Source organism: Leuciscus leuciscus (genome assembly GCF_965113295.1).
Source record: "Leuciscus leuciscus genome assembly, chromosome: 16".
NCBI lineage: Eukaryota > Metazoa > Chordata > Actinopteri > Cypriniformes > Leuciscidae > Leuciscus > Leuciscus leuciscus.
In genome coordinates, this window is record NC_138740.1 from 32,880,973 (window position 1) to 32,903,772 (window position 22,800).

The 22,800-nt window shown below is 36.0% G+C and overlaps 1 protein-coding gene and 2 long non-coding RNA genes across 15 annotated transcripts in view; 2 read left to right on the top strand and 1 right to left on the bottom strand.

Moving 5' to 3' along the window:
* The window catches only part of LOC309478219, a 248,457-nt gene that overhangs the window by 69,616 nt on the left and 156,041 nt on the right, over positions 1-22,800 (top strand). The gene's annotated exons all lie outside the window — the stretch shown is intronic.
* The window catches only part of fnbp1b (formin binding protein 1b), an 86,189-nt gene continuing 65,151 nt past the window's right edge, over positions 1,763-22,800 (bottom strand). For 3 of the 13 annotated variants that reach the window (XM_082141637.1, XM_082141630.1, XM_082141633.1), the window contains exons 11-16: positions 17,245-17,280; positions 14,309-14,418; positions 13,112-13,244; positions 12,869-13,002; positions 11,951-12,102; positions 10,737-11,451 (exon numbers count right to left, since the gene is read on the bottom strand). In XM_082141637.1, the coding sequence (XP_081997763.1) occupies positions 11,273-11,451; positions 11,951-12,102; positions 12,869-13,002; positions 13,112-13,244; positions 14,309-14,418; positions 17,245-17,280 (744 nt within the window). In that variant the 3' untranslated portion in view covers positions 10,737-11,272. Of the gene's footprint in view, positions 6,684-10,736; positions 11,452-11,950; positions 12,103-12,868; positions 13,003-13,111; positions 13,245-14,308; positions 14,419-17,244; positions 17,281-17,553; positions 17,569-22,075; positions 22,163-22,800 lie in introns of those variants that run through there. The other 10 variants (XM_082141635.1, XM_082141641.1, XM_082141640.1 and 7 more) reach the window with 7 other exon arrangements.
* LOC309478214 lies at positions 6,690-10,161 on the top strand. Its single transcript, XR_014198863.1, has 2 exons — positions 6,690-6,921; positions 7,027-10,161. It is a non-coding gene; the product is annotated as an uncharacterized lncRNA (long non-coding RNA).

A 22,800-nucleotide genomic window follows, 5' to 3' on the forward strand; every position in this document is an offset into this window, starting at 1 on the left:
CGAGAAAAACTGAGTAGTTTTGAGTTTGAGCTCTGCATCATGGACTATGTGCAAAAATATGGCAATAACATGAAAAAAAAAACTTGGTTAGAGATGCCACGAAGTAAGTGGCAATGCCTTAACCATATGTGTGTTGAAGGCCACTAGGACCTCTTCCATCCTTGTCAAGGGGAGTGCTAACCTTCTCTCCTTTCATACAACACAAGAATACACGTGGTTTCTCAGAGAATATATAGGGCAGTACGTGCCTGTAATTCCCAACGACGGTGACAAGTTTCAAAATGAAAATCTTTTCACCATACTTTATATATCACATCTTGTTGTGTACATTTTTACATACACGTTATTCGTAATCGTATTATTTGGATTAATGCTTGATTTATGTTTTAAAAAGTTGTTTTTGTGATCCTGAGCCGCCTTGCATGGCTTTCTCATTTGCATCTCGCACATACCGACCAATCATAACGACGCGAGAGGACACGTCACAGACTCTTGCCCAGGAAGTAAACACTAGAGACCATGCGGTATAAAAGCCGTGACGCGGGAACACAAAGATGGCTTAACCGTTTCTGTCTCTCTTAAATATTTGTGGAAAACCCGATCTTTTTTTTTTTTTACTTTATCTATACAAATATCTTTATGTTCTGAATGATTCTGCAACGTTGTAAGCTTGAGTTGAATATTTACCTCCTTTTAGACTGAACTAAACGTCTGTCGCGGCCGGCTGATTGATTGAAACTCGTGTGTTGCAGAAACAACCCGAGACAAATGGAAGGAATGGCGGAAAGTGTGAAGCGTGTGCATGATTATGCTCAACTCACTCCCGAAGAGGAATTAGGTATGGATTGTTTACCACTTTCAGAAACCCCGACTAACAGCCCTCTTCCGAAATGAGACGACAGGTATCTGAGCCCTCAAATATGGATATACTGAAGGCGATCGAGAGGTTGGGAAAAAAGCAAGATGATATCATGGAGAAGTTACTGGAAATTGAAAGATCTGTTGCATCTAATTCGACCCTAATATCCGAACTCGTCACCAAAGTTGATTCGGTTAACGATAAAACGAAGAGAGCTGTAGCTAAAACTGACGAGCTGAGTGTTGAAGTAGAGGCTGTGATCTCTGAAAACAAACAATTGTGGGAAAACGTCGACGAACTGGATGATATAAGACGGTGGAGTTTGAAAATGTCTGGTATTCCGGAGGAGGCAGGAGAAGATGTGAAAATGATCGCAATGGATCTTATCTCTCTCGTCTCGCCGGGATTGAGAGATGTTCTCCAGACGTCCATTGATGTCGCACACAGACTCGATCCGAGGGGGATTGTTGTGCAGTTTCTGTCACGCACTCATCGAAATCGCATCTGGTTGGACGCAAAAAACACTGAAATCCTCCAACATAAAGGCATTAAAATAACAAGATCTGACACAATGAATGGAGTAAACTGTGGCCTCTGGTAAAAGTCAATCCAGGAGAGATGGAAAACGAGCTTAGTTCAAGCCAAGGATCGTTTGCCATTATTGATGGAAAGAAGTTTACAGCGGATGATATGTGTGAATCATGTTAAAGTTTGCTCTTAATCATTTTGAGGAATAAAAAAAAGTGAAATTGAACTTTATCTTCAAGCATGTCTGTTACCTCTTTGCAAAGATGGTGTCCTTTTTGTTCTCTCATGGCATTAATGCATTTGTTATTTTATGGGTTTTGATATTTTCGAAGCTATTTGATGCTTAATATGGATAGGTTTTGTTCTTTTCTCGACTGTTCTTATTCAATGTCTTTTAACTTTTCATGTTTTTCTCTTAATGTTCGGGGGATTTGTGATCTTACTGAATGAAAAGCCTAATTTTTATTTTGTATTCCTAAAAGAAGTTTATTTTCCATAAGAAACCCGTTCTAGTCTTAATGATGAGCCTTCTGGTCAGCACAGTGGGGATGTTCAACTTTTCACATGGGTCTTCATTCATAATTTTATTTAACCATAAGTTTACTGGTAAAATTCTTGAGTCACACTTCTCTTTAGAGGGCAGATGGATAATAGCAGTTGTTCAGTCCCGAGAGGCTGTTCTTTTATGTAATATATATGGCTTTAATAGCTGTGATTTAAACCATATTCATTCCCAATCTTTGTCTACAAAACTGCTTGCTTTAAAGGGTTAGTTCACCCAAAAATAAAAATTAGCCCATAATTTACTCACCCTCAAGCCATGCTAGGTGTAGCCTATATGACTTTATTCTTTCAGCCAAACACAATCAGAGTTATATTAAAAAAAATATCCTGGCTTATTCAAGCTTTATAATGGGAGTGAATGGTGCATTTTTTTTATTATTTTTTTGAAGGCCCAAAAAGCGAATCCATCCATCATAAAAGTAATCCATACGACGACTCGGGGGTAATAAGGCCTTCTGAAGCGAAGAGATGCATTTTTGTAAGAATAATATCCATATTTATAACTCAATAAGCTATAATCACTGGCTTCCGGTGATGACCGTACGCAGGTCGAGTTCCGGCGGAAGAGTGACCTCTGATCTGACGCATGAACACAGAAGACAGAGCAAAACAAAACACCGGTCACGAATTAGAAGTCTAAAACGAGAATTTTTTAAGAGAAATGTCTTTGTTGAGTTTGTTGCCCAGATTTATTTGTTTGAAGCGCGAGAGGCGTCGACTCTCACCAAAGCTTACACTACTCCTTCATCCTACATCATGCGTCGGGTCAGAGGTCACTCTTCCGCCGGAACTAGACTTGCGTACGGATGTTACCGGAAGCCAGTACTTATAGTTTATGTAGTTATAAAAATGGATATTTTCTTACAAACACGTTTTGCTTCGGAAGGCCTTTATTAACCCCCTGTAGCTGTATGTATTACTTTTATGATGTATGTATGTGCTTTTTTGGCCTTCAAAATCTATGGTACCATTTACTCCCATTATAAAGCTTAGAAGAGCCAGGATATTTTTTTATACAACTCTGATTGTGTTTGGCTGAAAGAAAAAAGTAATTTACAACTAGGATGTTTTGTCATGAATTGGTAATATTTGTATTAATACATGTTTATAAAGTTAAAATGAATGTAAATGTGTAAATAATTTACTCTAGTGGATTAATGGATCTGCCACTGTTTTGTGTAAAAAGTATACAATTAAATGTGATGTCATGCAACTAGTTTCATATTGTATGCATACACACACACACGTTTTTTGCGGACATAGACTTCCATTGATTTTAGATCAGGTTAATGATATTTTCTATGGCCTACCCATCACAGAAACATGTGCAAAACATTAGATGTAAAAAAAAAATAATTTGGCCAATTTATAAACATTTTTAACTAGTGAAGAGCAGTAAAGTCAGCTGTCATAATATTTCACTATAAGTGAGGACATTTGGCCCTAACACATACAGTATAGACAAACCAGTACACACACACACTCACACAGATACACTGAGACAATATTTCTTTGATTTTCCCCTCTATCTTTAATTGGCACAGTTAACACGTACAAAGTATTCAGTGCTCCAAAAACACAAGCATAACAAACAGAACACAAAGACAAAAGTGCAAAACAAACATTTGGCAGACCCCACCAAACAAGAAAAAAAAAAGTTTAATTCAATTAGCAAAGCAGAGAAAAGAAACTGGGATGTTTTATTAATCAAAATTTAAAAATAGACTCTTACCATGGATTGGTAGTTCACTCTTATTTATAGACTTGTACGTATAGATATATATATATATATTTATATTTAAAACTCTCTGATTTGGGAATGGTGTTTTGAAGCCCCAAACAGAGCAGGTAGGGGCCGAGGGCAAATGATTCTTATCACTGATAGGCCAAATAACAGCTGTGTGTGTGTAGATGCCATATGGTGATGGCCGGCACAGTGTAACAGTGCTGAAAGGATGAAATGTTAAAGTTGTTTTGTTCTTAAAGAGAACCAGAGCACTTGAGACAGTGTGTATGTTCGGAAGACAGACGTAATGATGCTTTCCTCTTTAAGATGTTGTTCTCCGCAAACCTTTTCTCAATGATTACATACTTTTCACATTTTCATATTTATAGGTTCATCAATAGCGAGTCAGTCAGTTATTAGGAGATGCTGCTCAATTCATTCAACATAAAAATATCATAATTCATCAATAAGCGCTTTATTAAACATAATAAAAGCATTCAGCATTAAATAGCAGATTTGTGGCATGTGTGAATTGTCATTTCCATGATGCTGTCTGTAGAGATGTAGATGTTTTGGGCTTCAAACCTACTTGAGAATGAAGAGAAAATGAAAAATATCTAACACCTCTCCTGGACCCAATATGACTGTGAGAGAATTTAAAAATGTATAAAAAGAAAAGTTAAAATTATTATGTGCCTCAAGGATGGTGAGTAGTCAGTGGAAGATGATGAAATTAAAAAATATTATCTCTTCACAACGGACATTACAGAAAGAAAAACTCCCCTTCGTCAAACCACAGTGATTACATTAAAAAGAAAATAAAAAAATCAGTTGAATTAAAAACCTCAAGCATGGAGTCCATTCTTCAGGTTAAGACAACCATACAAATGCCAAACACAGATCACATGATGCATGTTAAATGTCTGGTTAACCTGTACATTTGGCTCAGAGTACATTTAAACCCTTGCGTATATATATATATACCTTTTTTGCCAAGGTAACCGAAACCGGCCAATGAGGTTGCCGTATTCATCGGCTGGGTTCTCCACAGGGTAAAACCATGAAGGCATGAACAAAACATCTGTCACAATATAAATACATACCCATATCAACAGGACATTAGCATATTCATGTGTGTAAATATAGCTCCTCCCCTGCCTGACCAAAAAAAAAAAAAGCTCACGCTCGAGCGTGACGATTGGACGGTAAAGCAGGAAGTCGTTAAATGAATGAAAATGTTAATCACTGAAGGGACGTTAGATAAAAATGAGTTAGAAAAGATGGCAGACAGACAGAGTATTAGTAATTGCACTGGAAGGGCGGAGACAGAGGAGGTGCCAGGGCAAGCAGACATGCTATTGGCCAGTGAAGCCCCGCCCCTGATGTGTGCCCTGCAGCTGTTATCTTTGGGAGGCGGAGTCAAAGCCTCTAAAAGGGTGTGGCCTGATAAAGGAGCCGGAATGAGTGACATCATGAAGAATTCTATTGCTGCGTTCCATTAAACTCGGCAAAAATTCTAGCTTGAAACTTGGAAAAGAGCAACAGAAGGGCACTTAAAGACATTTCACTTCATACAAACAAAGCGGGACATGTGGTTAATGTTAAACAAAGGCTTTTAAGCACAAAAAATGCAAGAAGTGCCTACATTATATGTTTCTAGCGGTGTAAAACATGATAAATGTTGATATTCATATACCTGTAAAACATGTGTTTGCTTCGCCATTTTGTTTCTTTATACACTACCGGCCAAAAGTTTGGAAAAATTATGTGTTTTAAATATTTTTGAAAGAAGTCTTTTAAGCTGAGGCAGAATTTATTTGATCAAAAATACAATAAGACAGTAATATTGTGAAATATTCTTCACATGATCCTTCAGGAATCATTCTAATATGCTGATTTACTGCTCAAGAAACATTTCTGATTATTATCAATGTAGAAAACAGTTCATATTTTTGTGTAAAACATGATACACTACCATTCAAAAATGTAAGGTAAGTAACATTTAAAAAAAATACTTTTATTCAGCAAGGACACATTGAATGAAATCAAAAGTGACAGTAAAGACATTTGTATGTTTGCAAAAGATTTGTTTCTTTCTATTTATCTAAGAATCCTGAAGAAAATGCATTAGTTTCCACAAAAATATTAAGCAGCACAACTGTTTTTAACAGTGATAATACAAATAAATGTTTCTTGAGCATCAAATCATCATATTAGAATGATTTCTGAAGGATCATGTGACACTGAAGACCGGAGTAATGATGCTGAAAATACAGCTTTGATCACAGGAATAAATTACATTTTACCATACATTAACATAGAAAACAGTTATTTTAAATTGTAATAATATTTCACAGTATTACTGTTTTTACTGTCTTTTTAATCAAATAAATGCATCCTTGGTGAGCAGAAGAGACTCAAAAAACATTTAAAAATCTTAATTATTCCAAACTGTTAGTGTGCATCATCTTCCAAGCATCAAGATGTAGATGTCAAGTAGGAATACGGACAGAACGCAGCACTGATGTGGTACCGCAAACCCAGCTCCTTTTACAGACCACGTTCCCAGTTCAGGATAGGTCAGGGAATCGGAAGCAAGACCGTTTTTCAAGCTGTTAAAGACGCAAACACACACATACATACACTCATTCGCACCAGGCTGAAAGAAACGTTAGAGCCGTTCAGCAGCGATGAAGAGCCGTAAAGCAAAATGATATATGTAGATCATATTCACCTCATTATAAAAGAACAGACAGGTAATAAATCTAAATGTCATAATATTTCTCTGATTTGCTGTTAAAGTTCCTCTCTACAGCAGGAGAATTTAGGCCAAGAGGTCTCTATAGCCTCTTCCTCTCGCTTCTTTCACTGTTCCTCTCTTTATTTTGTGTCTGTCTCTCATCTGTCTCACTCTAGGGCGGATCATGGAGGGTAGGCTGTAGTTTTCCTCACATGTGGCTGCTGTTTGCCCTGCACCACTGAGTCCTCCTTCCATACTTTACGAATCTGCAGTCATACAAACAAAACAAACATATGAAAAACAAAAGAAAAGACATGTTAGACTTGGTGAAGTGATGAAATCATGCCCCCTATGAATGGCTTTTCACGCTATAATTAAAGGGATAGTTTAACCAAAAACTAACATTTTGTCATCATTTGCTCACCCGCAATATTCTAAGATATTTTGAAGGATGTTTGTAACCAAACGGTTGCTGGTCCCCATTGACTTCAATAGTTTTGAAAAGTTAATGGGGAGCAGAAATTGTTTGGTTACCAACATTCTTCAAAATATCTTCTTTTGTGTTTAACAGAAGAAAGAAACTCATACAGATTTAGAACAGCTTGAGAGTGAGTACATGATGACAGAATTGTTCATTTTTAGGTGATCTAGCACTTTAACCCTGTGTTATATATTTTTATTTGTATGTCATTTTTATCCATGGGTTAAGCAACATTTCATGCCAGTGTTATTGTAGTATTATTTATATACTACTATAGTGTATATTCATATTTTGAATTAGCTTTTATTTTTGGTTTCAGTTAACATTTCTTAGGTAAATTGTTATGTGTTTTGTCATTTGTATTAGTTTTCTTAAAAAAAAAAAAAAATTTTTTTTTTTTAGCTTTAGTCATTTTAGTACATCATCTTCATTTAGATGCCAAGGCAAAATTTCAAATTTTCATTTATGTTCCAAAAGTTTAAGTTTAAGTTTTTCGTCTAATATTTATATTTAAATTTATTACAGGTTTATTACTATTTATTTCTATTATTTCTATTAATAAGTGCCCCTATTATGCATTTTCGAATATTATAGTTTCAGAGATCAAAGTGCAGATCAATGGGAGTTATTGTCTCCTAAAAGAATGAATCAATACTCGCTACTGTACTGTTCATCATTACAGTTCGTATAACTGTGTATCAACTGCTGAGGAACATCCAGAGCTGAAATTTAGATATGGTAATGGGTGTTTCGTTTCTGACACGAGCTATAAGCGGTAGACCAATCACAACAGACTGAGCCATCTGACCAATCAGAGCAGAGTAGACCAATCACAACAGACTGGGCCACCTGACCAATCAGAGCAGAATAAATCAATCACAACAGACTGGGCCATCTGACCAATCAGAGCAGAGTAGACCAATCACAACAGACTGGGCCTTCTTACCAATCAGAGCAGAGTAGACCAATCACAACAGACTGGACCATCTGACCAATCACAACAGACTGGACCATCTGACCAATCAGAGCAGAGTAGGCTCTCGGAAAGGATGGGTTTAGAGAGACTGAATCTTTGAGAAATAAGGTGATATGCAATGTATATTATGAGAAACTGATGCATGTAAATATATTGTAGAAGATCTCCAAAACAAAATTGGGAAGTTATAAAATAGCATAATAGGGCCACTTTAATAGTTTTAGTTCTAGTTAACAATAACAACAATGTTTCGTGCTTGTAATTTTAAAATCAAATGTACGCAGTGATTAACCCAGGATAAACTAACAGTGTAAAACATGGAACAAGATAATCCAAGGTTAAAAATGGCCATGATTAGAAGAGTGAAAAGTTTGAATGCACACCAAAAACACACACATATGACATTTTATGTATATGCTTATATGAGCTGTACGATTACAAAATGGACTGAAAAATGACAATATAAACACATAGGATTGATTGTGTGTAGCGTGATTTATAATATGCATGAATTATTGGCAAGAGTAATACAATTTTCTTGGTTGAATTCAAGAACAAATGCGCCTGAAACACTCAAACATGCATTTATGCAGAGAAAACATCACTCAAACAGGCAGGTTTGCAGAAACAGAGGACTCAGATGACGTTTAATATGTTTATATCAATAACTAGATCAGCATGTAGGTTATCTCTCAAGCTGGTTTGTTTTGTGTGTGTGTGTACACGCCATTTTGCAGAAAACTATAACTTAAAGGCGGCGTAGAGTAAGTAGGTTCATGCTTGTTTAAACTGAAACAAAGGTCAGACTTCAACACTTCGTTTGGAGGAAATCACACTCGTGCAATATTCAACTCCAACTGTTTCAAATGTCTAAGGTAGTCAAATGCAATTTGAGGCATCTTAAAATGAAAGAGAAATTCAAGATCTCTTCATTCACACACACACACACACACACACACACACACACAGCAAATGCACTCATCTAGTACTCCGTCTCACCCTCAGAAAGATAAACCCTTGTCCAGGAAAACAGCTCTGTGAGGAAACATTCAGAAACGTTTCATGCGTCACATTTCACAGCTAAAATGGCATCTCGACTCTCATTCAGGAATAAAGATGAGGAGCACCGGACATGATTGTGTCGTCGTGACTCAAACTTTATGATTGTGATTCTTGAATGAATATTGTGATTTGACTCATTTAAATGGTTGCATTGTGTTTTTCTGTAAACTTCTAAGTATCATAAGGGTTTTTTTCCCAGGGTTATTTCTTCTTGTTATGAATATCTACATCAACTATACACTGTAAAAAAAGGTTTTTTGAATCTTAAAAATTATTGAAGTCTTACAAGTTAAAGATTATTAAAGTCTTACTAATTAAAAATGTTGGTTATTTACATGTGTTACAGTACTTCTGAGTGAAAATTGTTTCTACAAGTTCAAAGATTGAACACAGTGTGAACAAATAATTCAGCTAAAGATCCATAACGGCAGTCTCTATCTAACACGTATTAGCAAATGATGTGCTTTTCACAAATATATTCAAAGGCATGATGATGGTTTACTAAATAAATTCTACTTATGCTACTTTTAAACTGTTTATTATTACTAGTGCTTGAGCTGATGTCAATGTATGATCATCTTTTTGGGGGGGGGGAAACACCAGCATAAGGCTTGGTTCACACAGAACGTGTTTTTGCGGTTAAAAACGTCAAGGTCTAGAGACTCGTTCTTTAAAAGTTTAACTTATTTTAACCCGAGTGCCGTGTTTTTAAGAATGCCGTGTCATGTGCGAGACGCTGCAAAAGATGCGAGACGATAGTCTTGCGCGTTTACATTGAAAAACAATGAAAAAGTAGAGCAGTGGAACTGAAAAGTGTGTTCTGTGTGAAAGGCCCCTGATTTGATGTTTTCCTCCAAGAGCTAGGCTGGATCTTAAGTTAATTTACAATTACTTTATGTATGAAAACAGTACAAAAACTTGCATGTATTTCCTCGTATATGTGTGTTGGATTTTACTGGAGCGATCTAACATGCACTGCTGTTCAATACGACAAGATACTACCGCCATATGAAACTATGGTGGACTAATATCTAAAACCATCATGTGCTAAGACACATACAGTACTAGAGCTGCACGATTCTGGTTAAACTGAGAATCACGACTTAGTTTCAAACAGAAATCACGATTCTGAACAGACAACTAAACAAAATAACATGTTATTTACTAATTGATAATAATTGCTGCAGTCCACTTAAAATGTTTAATTAATTTGAATGAATTATTTTGTTTAATCGGGTTGAATGAATGATTCAATCACTCACTCATATATACTTCACTCATAAACACTTCACTTGTTTTATTACTGGATGAATCAGCATTTTTTAATGAATCCCTTGAATGAATGATTCAATGACTCACTCATAAATACTTCACTTGTTTCATTACTGGATGAATCAGTGTTTTTGAACAAATCTCTTGAATGAATGATTGAGTGACTCACTCATAAATACTTCACCTGTTTTATTACTGGATGAATCAGCATTTTTTTTAATGAATCCTTTGAATGACTCACTCATAAATACTTCACTTGTTTCATTACTGGATGAATCAGTGTTTCTGAACGAATCTCTTGAATGAATGATTCAATGACTCACTCATAAATACTTCACTTGTTTCATTACTGGATGAATCAGTGTTTTTGAACGAATCTCTTGAATGAATGATTCAATGACTCACTCATAAATACTTCACTTGTTTCATTACTGGATGAATCAGTGTTTTTGAACGAATCTCTTGAATGAATGATTCAATGACTCACTCATAAATACTTCACTTGTTTCATTACTGGATGAATCAGTGTTTTTGAACGAATCTCTTGAATGAATGATTCAATGACTCACTCATAAATACTTCACTTGTTTCATTACTGGATGAATCAGTGTTTTTGAACGAATCTCTTGAATGAATGATTCAATGACTGGAAGCGTAACAATGTAGTCAATACAATCGCTGTGTCAAGTTACTTTCAAAAGGGGATTTGCTCTATTTTGATCGCTACTGTAGACATCAGTGTTTATATCCAAACTATAATCTTTTATCTAAGTACTTTTGTGATAATATGAATATTTGTAACAGAAATATCGATACTCGTCATTTAAGAATGAGATCGCGAGGGTGTTTGAATATAGATCGCGATCTTTTAACGATTAATCGTGCAGCTCTATACAGTACAATCATTTAGTCATTCAGTTTCAGAAAAAGGTCTGTCCGCATTAATAAAAACAGTCACGTTCTTGGCTTGGAGAGAGTCAGGATGAAACACACACCCTAGATGTCTCCTTTAGGGTTCAGAAACACAAACAGACTCATGAGCTCAAAGGACATAAAGCTCTCGGTCATATGTAGGTTATGGCACCTTTGGCGTTGGAGTCCAGAAAGACCTCGACGTAGGATGTGGGGACGTAACCCTCCTCTTCCTCGTTTCTTCTAACACGTGTCCATCCGTCACCTTTGTCTTCCTCTATTACATACAAGAGCTCACCCTCTGTTACTGCGATGGTGCCTTCATTATGACCTACAGAGAAAAGTGATGGGAAAATAAGTATTTTATTCAGCAAGGATAAACTGATCAAAAGTGAGAGTATAGACATCTACATTGTTTCCAAAGATATCTGTTTCAAATAAATAACTTTCTATTCATTAAAGAGCCTAAAAGAAATCAGTTTCCACCAAAAGATGAAGCAGCACGACTGATTTCAACATGGATAATAATCAGAAATGTTTCTTGAGCAGCAAATCGTCATATTAGAATGATTTCTGAAGGATCATGTGACACTGAAGACTGGAGTAATGATGCTGAAAATTCAGCTTTGCATCACAGGAATAAATTACTATTAATAATACTAATAATATTTAACAGTATTACTTTTTTACAGTATTTTTCATCAAATAAACACCTTGATGCAAGAATCAATTTCACTTAGGAAGCTCCTTTTGTAGACAGTTCACAAGGTTTGAAGCAAAGCCCATATTTTTGCTATAAATGTTTGTTTATGCATTTATACATGAAATACCTTCGAACGGGTAGAGGGCTTTGCAGGTGCCGATGGTCGGTAGCATTTCTTCGTCTGGGTCATCAAATTCATCTCCGGACTCCGCTGTTTCTGGTTGGACTTTACTCTGGACCTCAGAACTCGGTTCCTCTGTATAACTGCCATCCGGACTGCTCCATCACACACACGCACACACACACACGTAGACAATAACTATAGCAACTGTTTTGAAAGTATGAGCATGTATTTGCTTTATTTCACTCGTGAGAGACTCGTTTATAAAAATGTCCTCAAAAATACTGTTAAACATCTTAAAACTAATACGTAAGGACTGCCGTCACTAGTTAACAAGGTTAACATCAAGGTAAGATTAAAATCTAAAAGTGTTAAAGTTGTCTGCAAAAGCTACATGCAAAGTGACAAGTTTCCGGCTGCAAGAAATCATTCTGTCCTCAGTGAAAATAAGTAAAGCTTTATTTATTTATCACAAAAAGAGTTTACAAAGTGCCATATGAACTATATATGTGCTATATATAATTTTTTTTTTTTTTTTTGCATGTATATATTTCATTCTCATTCACTTTTAATGCTACACAAAAGAAGATATTTTGAGAAATGTTTGCAACCAAACAGTTGTGGGGCATCACTGACATAGTATGGATAACAAATACTATGGAAGTCAATGGGTTTCATCAACTGTTGGGTTACCGACATTCCTCAAAATATTAATTGATAGAAATTCATAAAGGTTTGGAACAACTTGAGGGTGAGTAAATTATGACAGAATTAAACATTTTGGGTGAAATATCCCTTTAAGTTAAATACTAAGCAATAATCAGGACATTTAATGGATTATAAAACCAATTAAATTCCATTGTGGGCGGAGCTAAGGTAGTTCAGGCACACAATGTGTGTGTGTATGTGTGTGTGAGTGTGTACCTCTCTCTATCCTGTGCGCAGTTGTTGTTGTTGGTGGTGGGTGGCGTGCTGTTTTGGGTCTCGTACAGGACACTTGTCCGCCGCGGAGGGTCACTCTTCACCGGCATCCTTCCTTCGACCTCCGCTAACCAGCCCTAGAGCACACACACTTATTTCCACCGAACTGAACTACTCATCCAGGCCTGTGCTATATATATATATATATATATATATATATATTTCAAGATGTTAAGTTACACGCACCTCAAATTTCTGTGCCTCCGCTTGCAGTTTCTCAATGTTGTTGGCGATCTCTCCTAACCGAGGTTCCACGCTGTTGGGATCCCCCATCTGTGGGTTCTTTATATACACTTCCTTCATTTTAGTCAAAGCATCTCTGCAAGAAAAATTACACATAAATACAAATTTTTTCAGAATAAATCACAATCAAACCCTGGCCTAGTCAAAATATACCAAAATGTATATGCAAAGCATTTCAATTGGAATTTCATAATTAGGAATCAAATAAAAATAAGATTTGATCTTCTTGAGTCTTATTGAATATTGTTTATTGTCTTTATTAAAACTCATCTCATATTGTATTGAGTAATGCTGTGCCGCTGAAAAATTAAAGATGGTTAATGAGGGAGTAATAGGGGTTTTAAAAGCCCAAAATATTTGATTTAAATAGAATTGTGTTGTCCTAAAGATAGATTGTATTCTCTTAGTAATCATAACGCAATTGGAAACCATGTGTTCTCATGTTGGAATGCGATAAGAAATTCGATCCCTTAGAATTTCTTTCAAATTATGACAAAAAATCCAATTGGATTCCTTTAGATTTGTGTTTTTTGTTTTTGGAGTAAACATTAACAATTATACATGCACTTTTGTTCAAATAAAAATATTAAATATTATACAATTATGCATACAATAATGACATTTTAAAAAGTAAAAAACAACTAACAAACTAAATAAATAAAAGCGCTGGGAATAAAACTGGGTATGAAAATATAAAACAAATGATAACACTTTACAATAATGTTCCATTTGTTAACATTAGTTAATGATATTAGTTAACATGAACTAATAATCTTGGTTAATGTTAATTTCAGCATTTACTAATACATTATTAAAATCAAAAGATGCATAACTTCATATTATTTAACGAACCTGAGCTAACATGAACTAACAATGAACTATGTATTTTATTAACTAACATTAACAAAGATTAATAAATACTGTAATAAATGTATTGTTCATTTTTAGTTAATGTTAGCTAATGGATTAACTAACATTAACTAATGGAAACTTCTTGTAAAGTGTTACCAAATAGATACTTTGTATGGCTCACAAAGTCTTTATAGCCTTCTTATTCAAAGAGTCTTTAAACTCTGTCAATGTGTCCTTTAGGATTATTTTTGTTTGTGTTTCTGTTGTTTGTGTGTTTTGTCAGTATACCTCTGGTCCATTTCTTTCTGTATGTCTTTATTGATGTCGTCGATCTTCGCCTGAAGCTTCTTCCTTCTCTGCTCTGGAGGAAGATGACTGAAGTCCTCCGGATTCGAACCCTGAGAGGAGACAGAGTTGAGACAAACAATGAGTATTTGCACCTTAATGAACCAACACTGTCCTGCTAGAATCTACAAATACATAAACAAAACTATGCATAGCCAATAGGGAGGGTCAAACCAGGCCACATCCAAACACATCAACTGAATATTACGTATTCTTCTGTTCCTGTCATCTGATTGGCTAGCTTACTTTGGTAATGAGCCAATCAGCTTTCAAATCAGGTGTTTATCAAAGGCAAACCAGATGAGCTAATTAAATCTAAGATCAATGATTGACAGAACCTATTCAGTCCAATGCCAACAACAACATTGATTAAACGGTTCTTATAAAATTAACTGTTATCTTGCTCGCTCATCTCTGAAACCTGATTCTGGTTGATCTGAGAAATGTGGTTTGCATCTGTCCTTATGTGCCCTCTCTCTCACTCTCTCTAACATCCTCTTCCTGTCTACATTAATGTATCGATTCTCTGAACACTCGAGTCGTGTTTTTTTCCACATTAGTTCTCTGACAGGCAGTATTAGCCATGCTGATCTTAATCACATGGTGGTGCTAAAGAGCCGTGAGTTAGGGAACATTAAAAGACTCTGCAATACTTATTCTAGCCTAAAATTGGACCTGATTTATTCACAGCGTTTCTCTCATTTGAGCTTGGCTGTATCTTTTCCTCTAATCCCACCCACTGTTCAATGCAAATGTCTAACTAAAAGGTCAAAGGTCACAAGGCAGGCACAGCGACCTTACCCCTTCTTCCACGCCATCGTACTGTCATGCAAACAACAAATATCCAGATTTTACTGGGCATGCATTGCATTATCACTCAAAAATACAGTTCAATAAACCCACAAACTCACCCCAGGCACACTTGAAATAAATAGTCAAGATCTACACAAACACAACACACATGCTACACTCACTTTTGTACTCACCCTCTTCAAAACAAAGACAAATTGTTAAAATAAAATGTTAATTGTGTAACATTTGATAAAAAAAATAAAAAAAAATATTATTTTTTTAAATTAGATCTAAAATCTCAGAAATCAACCGAACCATTTTAGAAAGAAATTATATGGATCAATATACACATATCTATAAACATAGCATTAAAAACAAACACTACCTGTGGTATAATAATCAATTGTAAATCATACTACACCATCAGTGAATAGGGCGATTCAATAATCACATGTAACAATCTTTGGGCGGGGCTAAAGTAGTAAGATGCTCTGTGATTGGTTAAGATATTTGATATATTCTAATCAGTGATAATTATTATAATAATTGAAATAATTGACACAAAATGTTATTTCTTTAATTTTTTCACCCTCATGTCATTTAAAGATTGTTTGACTTCATTTCTTCAGTGAAACATAAAGGAAGATATTTTGTGAAATGTGTACGCTGCTCTTTTCCATACTCATTTTGCGTTCCAAGGAAAAAAATAAAGTCAAACAGGTTGAGGATGACACGAGGGTAAGAAAGTGAACACTGAATATTTATTTGGCATGTGAACTATCTCTTTAACTTACACTATAAGTTACTACAGTTCTTAACTGATGAAATAGAATCTCTAATACCGGGTTCAGACTACATAATATCAGCCCGTCGTAGTGGCGACCTACGCCACGTCATTGACACTTCATGACGTCTCAAAAGAAAGACTAGCATGTTAAATTTTTGGGGGGGCATTCATTCAGTCACATCTGTGACACTGACCAAAAGAAGCACAGAAGCTCTTCCTTACACAGCTTGCTTTCAAACATGGCGAAACGAAAGAGAGATGATGGCTATTGATGATTGGTATTACTCCTGCCTTTATGATGTTTCCTCGAGGGACTATCATGACAGAGTAAATAAAAGATCAATGTGGCGATAGTGGAGGATTGGAACTGGACTGGACTTAGCATTTAGCTAGCAGATCATTCATTATTCTCCTTCGCTATAGAGTGGGCATAGCTAAAGAGCTATTTTGCTTTTTTTTGACTCTATGATTGGTGTAATCTTCTGTGCAGCATCATGGATAATGTAGTTTTTCACCAGGAATCCCACTCATAAACACGATTATTTTAAAAAATAAGCTGAAATAATGCAGGCTGACGAATACTATCGATTAACAACCTCGTAGCTCACAGTAGGACTGTCTTTAAAGGTTTAATAAGTTATCATTCAAAGTCAATTTCTGGTAGCACTTTATTTTACAGTCCTGTTCCCTGTAAAATGTCAAATGTACTTATTATAGTAATTGCAATAATTGTGTAATAACTAAGTACTAACCCTCAACCTACCCCTAAACCTAACCTTAACCTATGTAGTTACCTTATATTACTCAGTACTTTGTAAGTACACGCAAGTGCACGTACTGTAAAATAAAGTGCAACCCAATTTCCGTATGGAGAAAATTAATTTTTACGAGATTTTACTTCCGGAACCCGACTGGTCTCTACTAATTGTTTGTTTACACTTTTGTTTACGGAAGTCAGTCGCTACCTCCTCAATGACATCATGCACGTCGTTAAAGGCGGCAAGCGATGACTGGTTGGGAAGTAACGTGTAGTCTGACGTGTTTCTTGTCCACGACACAACAAGAATTTAGGAGTCAAATTCGCATAATCTGACACAGTGACTATTGTAACAGACAAAAATATTGTGTAGTCTGAACCTGGCATAAGATACATTCAAAATGATCACACTTCAGCACATCTGGTTAGGGATCAAAATTAATCAAGCTGTTCGAAATACATAAAGACCAAATCAGGGAAAACTGAACAGACAAACAAACACAAAGACAAAAAAAAACAACAAAAAAACGGGTTTCAGATCACCTCAATAAGGTTCCGCACGTGGGCATTGAGTGAGAGCTACACAGAGGGACAGTCACCACGGCAACGAGACAAAACAAAACAAAGACAGACATCAACAAAAAAAAAGATAAATGAGACAACAACATGGTTTTGAACTTAAATGCACACAAAGGTAAAATTATACAAAAAAGACCAAACGTTTCGTTAAGCAAAATATTGATACGGGTTGAACACAAAGGAACAAAGTGATGTTAAAGGACCATGTGTTACTACAGCGACGGACATGCTACGGTCATGCCGCTACGAATATGCTACTGAGGTCATGCTTACCAGCTTTAGAGAGAGCTTCTCATGGGCGAAAAGAGAGAGCGATCGAGGGAAAGAACCGAGAGAAGAGAGAAAACATCAGAGGGAGAAACATCAGACCGCTGTACACGTCATACACACACATGCAGGTGTGTTCATGTGTTATGATGATGTCACCGGTGAAGCTCACTACATCACCTCACACAATGCACACATGGCTGGCCGGCAGTATTTTGTGTTCTGTCATAAGACAGATATTCGCTGGCAGAGCCACGAGAAATTTAGCTGAAAGCCTCACTTTGGCACATGAACGAGGAAAATATCACATTAGCGGAAGTACAAGCCTTCTAAATACATTCGGTCACTTAGGCCGTGTGTCCACTAAAGCGTGAAGAAGCACTGAGTGTCTATTTATAGTTTTTTCTGGTCGTCGAGAGTTGAAAAATTTTCAACTTAAGGTAAAACGCAGAGCTCATCACTGTCACTTTAACCAATCATCCAATCACAGTGGAGGAGGGGCGGGACAAATATCACCCTGACCAACCGCCACATCTTGATTGAACAACAACGACAAGACAACAACAAGCGCAACAACGGATTATTTTTATATTTAGAAACAAACTATCTGCAAAATCAGACACTAGTAACCAGGGCCTAAAACAAACTTTTTGCCACATTTAAATAATAAATATTTTTCACTGGCCATTAAACAGTTTCTTTGCAAAACCAGCCAGTTATGACACCAACATTTTAGATACCAGTGAAAATTCACAATTCTCTATTCCAATTTCAATAACACAACTAAAACTACTAGCCTAACTAATATAAATTTAAAGCATTATTAAAGACAAGTACAGTAGTTTTTTAGGTAGAGACACTGAATTAAAGGTACAATATGTAAGAATTTTGCATTAAAATATCCCAAAATCTCAAGGTCAGTGTTATATATTTTGTTAAGTTGATTACTTACAATATCCCAAATGTTTCCAACTATTTTTAAATCGTGAGAAAATTGCGATTTTATCCAAGGAAAAGGGGCGTTAGAGCAGGGGGGAGCTGGGAGTCGCCAGTCAATTGCGTCATATCCGCGTCACCCTCGGTTTCCGCTCGTACTGCGTGGAGTCAGAGCCCTCTGGTGGAGTCCTGGACAAATGCGGAAGTTGTAGTTGTAGCGTCTATCAAGCTACAAACTTTAGCTTGTTTCTTGCAGTCGTTATGGTACACAATTATTCTTTACCGATTGCTGCTGGTTCTGTCGACAAAGCATGCTTAATTTTATATTTTCCAAATGTAGCATTCGGTAATAGTTATGTTTATGTAAGGAAAGTATTATTGCTTTAGATTTGTGTTTAGTTTATTGACATTGTTTATCACGTCTGGTGTTTATGGCCATGTAAATAAACATAGCATGTGTTATACATAAAGATTAATCAGTATTTTGGCAAATGATGTGGGCATGTTCGAATGTACTTTTACAACAATTGTTTAGAACACGTAAAACTGCGCAGCGTTATCACAACAATGAATTCAACAAATACAGTAACATCTATGATAACCAATTTAGTATTAAACCTTACTTTTCTTGCGGTTAATTCATTTTAATGAAATAAAAGTGTGATGAGGTTTAAGAGTCAGGAAGGAAGAAGACAGGGGTCGGCGTGACTGGGACTCGTAGGCTACTTTATTAAAATAAAGCAAAACAAACAAAAGCCGCGCACAACGCGCATTCACCGTGGCAACCGCGACGGCTCAAAACAGTTCAAAAATGAGAGCTCGGATCCACCGGTTCTCTTTCTCTGCGTCCAATTTTCTCTCCAGTCTCTCTCTCGTTCCAGCGCGGCTTATAAGCTCTCCACGCCAATAATACTTTGCACTTGATCTACTTGCTCGTCTCTTCTCTCTCCCGTTACAGACCGCGCTGAACCACGCCCCCCTCGCCACAAAAAGCATGTCATTAAACGCAACATTTATAAAAACAGAACTTAGCCTCATCCATGAACATGATTTTTCGATTCCCGTCTGACTGATTTACATCCACGGTGGAGTTTAAAACGACAGTTCCCATCATTCCACGCTCCTTCACATCGTCATCAAGCTACGCCGTTGTTGTTGTTTGGAATGTAGCGCCCTCTGGCGGCAAAAAAATTCTTGCATATTGTACCTTTAAGTAATCAAATGTAAAATATCACTGGATAGTCTTTACTGTATAAATTAAACAGAGATTAATCCTTATTCAATTTTCTAAAGATATTCAGTCGAGAGCAGTGAGTGATTTTTTCTTTGCCCTTTTTTGTTTGATTCACATTAAAAACGCAGACAGCAGCAGGAATATTAGGCTGCTGTCACTTTAAGACCTAATGCACGGGTCCAGTATACTGATACACATGCGTTGGTTGTCCTTCTCAACTGTTTACGTTCACTCAAGCCATAACCAACTGTGTTTACTAAGATACTCGCAGAGACGGACAGTTTTTGGCATAATTTGTGTGAATATGTCCGTTCAAGTGCAAAAAGACGTGAAACAGAGCTCATTTCAGTATTTGCGTGATGTCTGGCTAAAAACACTTTGGTGGACACATGACTTTAGCGAGGGAGTTTCAATTTGTTTTAAACCTTTCAAATATTCCAGAATGTTCTAAATAATTTGCTCCTCTGTAATTTGTTTAAATGCACAGAGGAGGTTAAATTGATCATTACAATGTTTAGCAGTATTGTACCCCAATGATGCAACAAAGTTCAAAACATAATTTTGTATTTGCATTGTATTCGAGAGAAACTGATATGCCATGTAAAATAAAAATAGGATGCAATTTGATTTTATTCCATCAGGAATTGATTGGCATTTTCTTTTGATGCAGTGAACTTCAGCAGGTACCAATGAACCAATTATTACACAGAATGTTATAGGGTCACATGAGGATGACATCATCAGTCTAACGCAATAGTCAGCCAACAAACAGAACACGACAGGGATGGGTGTACAAGAGAGAAGACAGAGGAAAGAGGAAAGAAACAAAAATGAAATATATACAATAGATAGGCTCGTTTTTGAGACGGCCATCACAACAGAGAGGATTCTGGGTAATTGTACCTGAGTAGAGATCTCAAATCAAAACTACTTATGAAGAAAAGGTAAAAGTGTGGTAAATGTGAAGTAAAAGACTAGTTTCGGCAGTGTAATATGTGAATAAGTGGGTGAACACCTGAGATTACTAAATGATTAATCATAAGAAAATACCAGGCATAAAAACATAACATAAACTGAGCATGTATGTAAATAACTATGCAAAAAAAATATATATATATATATAATTTAAAAAATATATATCTTTAAAAATCAGCTATGATTTGATACATACATAATTAATTCATTTATTTATTTTGTTCACCTAGGAATACAGTGTGCTGATTATGCAAATATATATTATTTTTATATATTACATAAATATGTATATATTAATAGCCTACTCTAATTTTAATGAAGTAGTGAGGGCAACTGATTTTGAGAAACCTTTCTGTGAAGCTTCATAAGACTTGGGACATCATATTTTAGGGTGCTCAAACTATGGAGCTATTGTCTAAAGTTTGGACAAATGTAATTTGACAAACGCATAAACGCACTGACAGGACGTACGACTCAACATGTTTAAACACTTCTCAAAACAAGATGTAAAATTCAACGTTTGTAACGGACATAGATATCAAATACAGACGAGATTCATGTTTGTGTGAACGTGATGCACAACATCCAATATATCAAAGCAGCGAAATGACACCAAAAGGGGTGAATTCTGAATGTATCTTGTGTGTGATAAAGTGTTACGAGCACCGGAAGGGTCAAAGTTGATCGTGAATGCGCTAGGCTAGCATTCAGAAGTCGCACTCGTGACACTTCGAGAATTAACCCCTCCCACACAAGCTGATTTGCTGCCAGAGCACAGGGGCGGAGCCAGGCTGCTGGGGTTGCACATGGGAGGTGGGATCAGAAGCCAGAAGAGCCAATGAGAGAGTCATTTGATGATGATGTAACTTTTTTCAATTGCAGATGCATTTTAATACTGAATATCAGACATTAACCTCATTCAAGGGATGAATTCAAAGAGATATAGATTAATGAAGAATAAATGTTATGTTACTGAACAATATCAATTCACTGATATCGATTCATTCATTTAATTCATAAACTCATTCATTTAAACAAAACAAAAACACTAAATGAGGTTAAGTCTGTTAACTGTATCTATATCTCATCATTCAAGCGCACACACACCACATAATACCATAGTCATCAATTGTTTTAAAATAAAGATAATACTTATCATACACTGACCCAAAGCCTAATAGAACATTTAAATAAAAATATGAATTTATATAAAATAATGCAAATCATACTTGTACAAAAAATTTATTTAGCTTTCAAAATAAAGATGACCCCCAAAAAGAGGTTGTCGTCATATTTAGCTCCCTTCTTTGGATAAATGTGTATATTTAGACTAGTATATCTAAATAAACCCACACACACTCTTGCCTCCTCTCACACACTTACGACATATTGCCTGGCCTCGAAAGCATACGTAGGCCGACCGAGAGTCCTCTTCATGATTTCTTTATTATAATAGAGAGACTGGGCAGACTGCAGCAAAGAATAAACCCTAATTAAACACACACTCATACGAAACTATACAAACAGACACACACACACACACACACACCCCGTGACTCAAACATACACACAAAATAAACATTTGAACACAAGGACAAACACACATACTTGCACATTTTTTGCTTCACAAACCAGCAAACACACACACACACACACACCTAACTGACTACCAGGCACCAAAACACACTCACAGACACACTGACATTATTCTTCACTGATTATTATGGTCTTACATCATGAATAGTGTATGCTGTGTACCCACATACTTGGGTCACATACTTGACCCAAGTATGCGACATGTTCTAGCGTAGACAGCAAAAAACAAACATATTTTTTATTAAAACAAATCCAACTTCTTCATTAATAATGCTCTAATACTAACCTGTTCAAAAGTTTGGGATTGGTAAGATTTTTTACATGTTTTAAAAAAAGAAGTCACTTATTCTCAACATGGCTGCATTTATTTGATAAAAAATACAGTAAAAACAGGAATATTGTGAAATATCGATCTGAATATATATGTTCAAATGTAATTCATTCCTGTGATCAAAGCTGTATTTTCAGCATCATTACTCCAGTCTTCAGTGTCACATGATCCTTCAGAAATC